We start from the raw sequence: 754 nt of genomic DNA on the forward strand, positions 1-754 counted from the left end.
TCACACACACACACACACACACACACACACACACACACACACACACCACCTGTGTCTCAGCCTGGCCTGGCTCAGCCTCACTCCTTTGGGGTTAGGTACTCACAGCCAGATGTGGGTGTTACATCCTCCCGGCCCCACTCATTCTCATGGGAGAGTAGAAGGGCACTGCCAGCCTGGTGTGCTCACAGCACCTACGACAGTCTGATCTGAGCCTGCCTGGGCTGGGCCTGTCCCCAAGGGTGGCCAGGAGGTGGGAGGCTGGTTACCTGGAGGCCCTGGACCAGCCTTTTCAGGAACACACATGCACAGGGGAATCTCCAAGCTTTTTTTTTTTTTTTTTTTTTTTTTTAATTTCTTACAAAACCACATGTCCCAGCCAGACAGGACAGTGCAAGGCCCGCCCCCAGGCACTGTGGCTGGAGGAGGGAGGCCCCCATGGATGAGGGGCTGCCGACCCCAGAAGGACCGTCTGCCCCTCTGCACAAGGCCAGTGTGAGGAAAGGGTCTGGCTGGAGGCTCTGTCCTGCCCACCCCCAGCTGCTGGGAGAGAAGGTAGACCCGGGGTCCCTGGTGCTCCTAGTGCCTGCAAGGGAAGGAGTGCAGAAGAGGGTCTGAGGGGAGGAGGAAAGGCTGGGGTCAGGGATGGGGCAGGCCAGGGGGCAGGCCCACAGTATCTCACCGAGAATATGCAGCGCTATCAAACCAACGTGGAGACGCTAATGATGACCACCAGGACGAGGACGGCGACGGACAA

General features: G+C 58.9%; 1 protein-coding gene across 3 annotated transcripts in view; it reads right to left on the reverse strand.

Annotated features, from left to right (window-relative positions):
• STX4 (syntaxin 4) overlaps window positions 1-754 on the reverse strand; it is a 7,123-nt gene that overhangs the window by 1,271 nt on the left and 5,098 nt on the right. The window contains exons 9-10 of one of the 3 annotated variants that reach the window (XM_024744629.1): window positions 680-754; window positions 30-583 (exon numbers count right to left, since the gene is read on the reverse strand). The exon at window positions 680-754 is cut by the window's right edge and continues 130 nt beyond it. In XM_024744629.1, coding sequence (XP_024600397.1) covers window positions 717-754 — 38 coding nt within the window. In that variant the 3' untranslated portion in view covers window positions 30-583; window positions 680-716. Of the gene's footprint in view, window positions 1-29 lie in introns of those variants that run through there. The other 2 variants (XM_024744630.1, XM_024744631.1) reach the window with 2 other exon arrangements.

The sequence above is a fragment of the Neophocaena asiaeorientalis genome, unplaced genomic scaffold (assembly GCF_003031525.2).
Source record: "Neophocaena asiaeorientalis asiaeorientalis breed wild unplaced genomic scaffold, Neophocaena_asiaeorientalis_V1.1 scaffold91, whole genome shotgun sequence".
Classification (NCBI taxonomy): domain Eukaryota; kingdom Metazoa; phylum Chordata; class Mammalia; order Artiodactyla; family Phocoenidae; genus Neophocaena; species Neophocaena asiaeorientalis.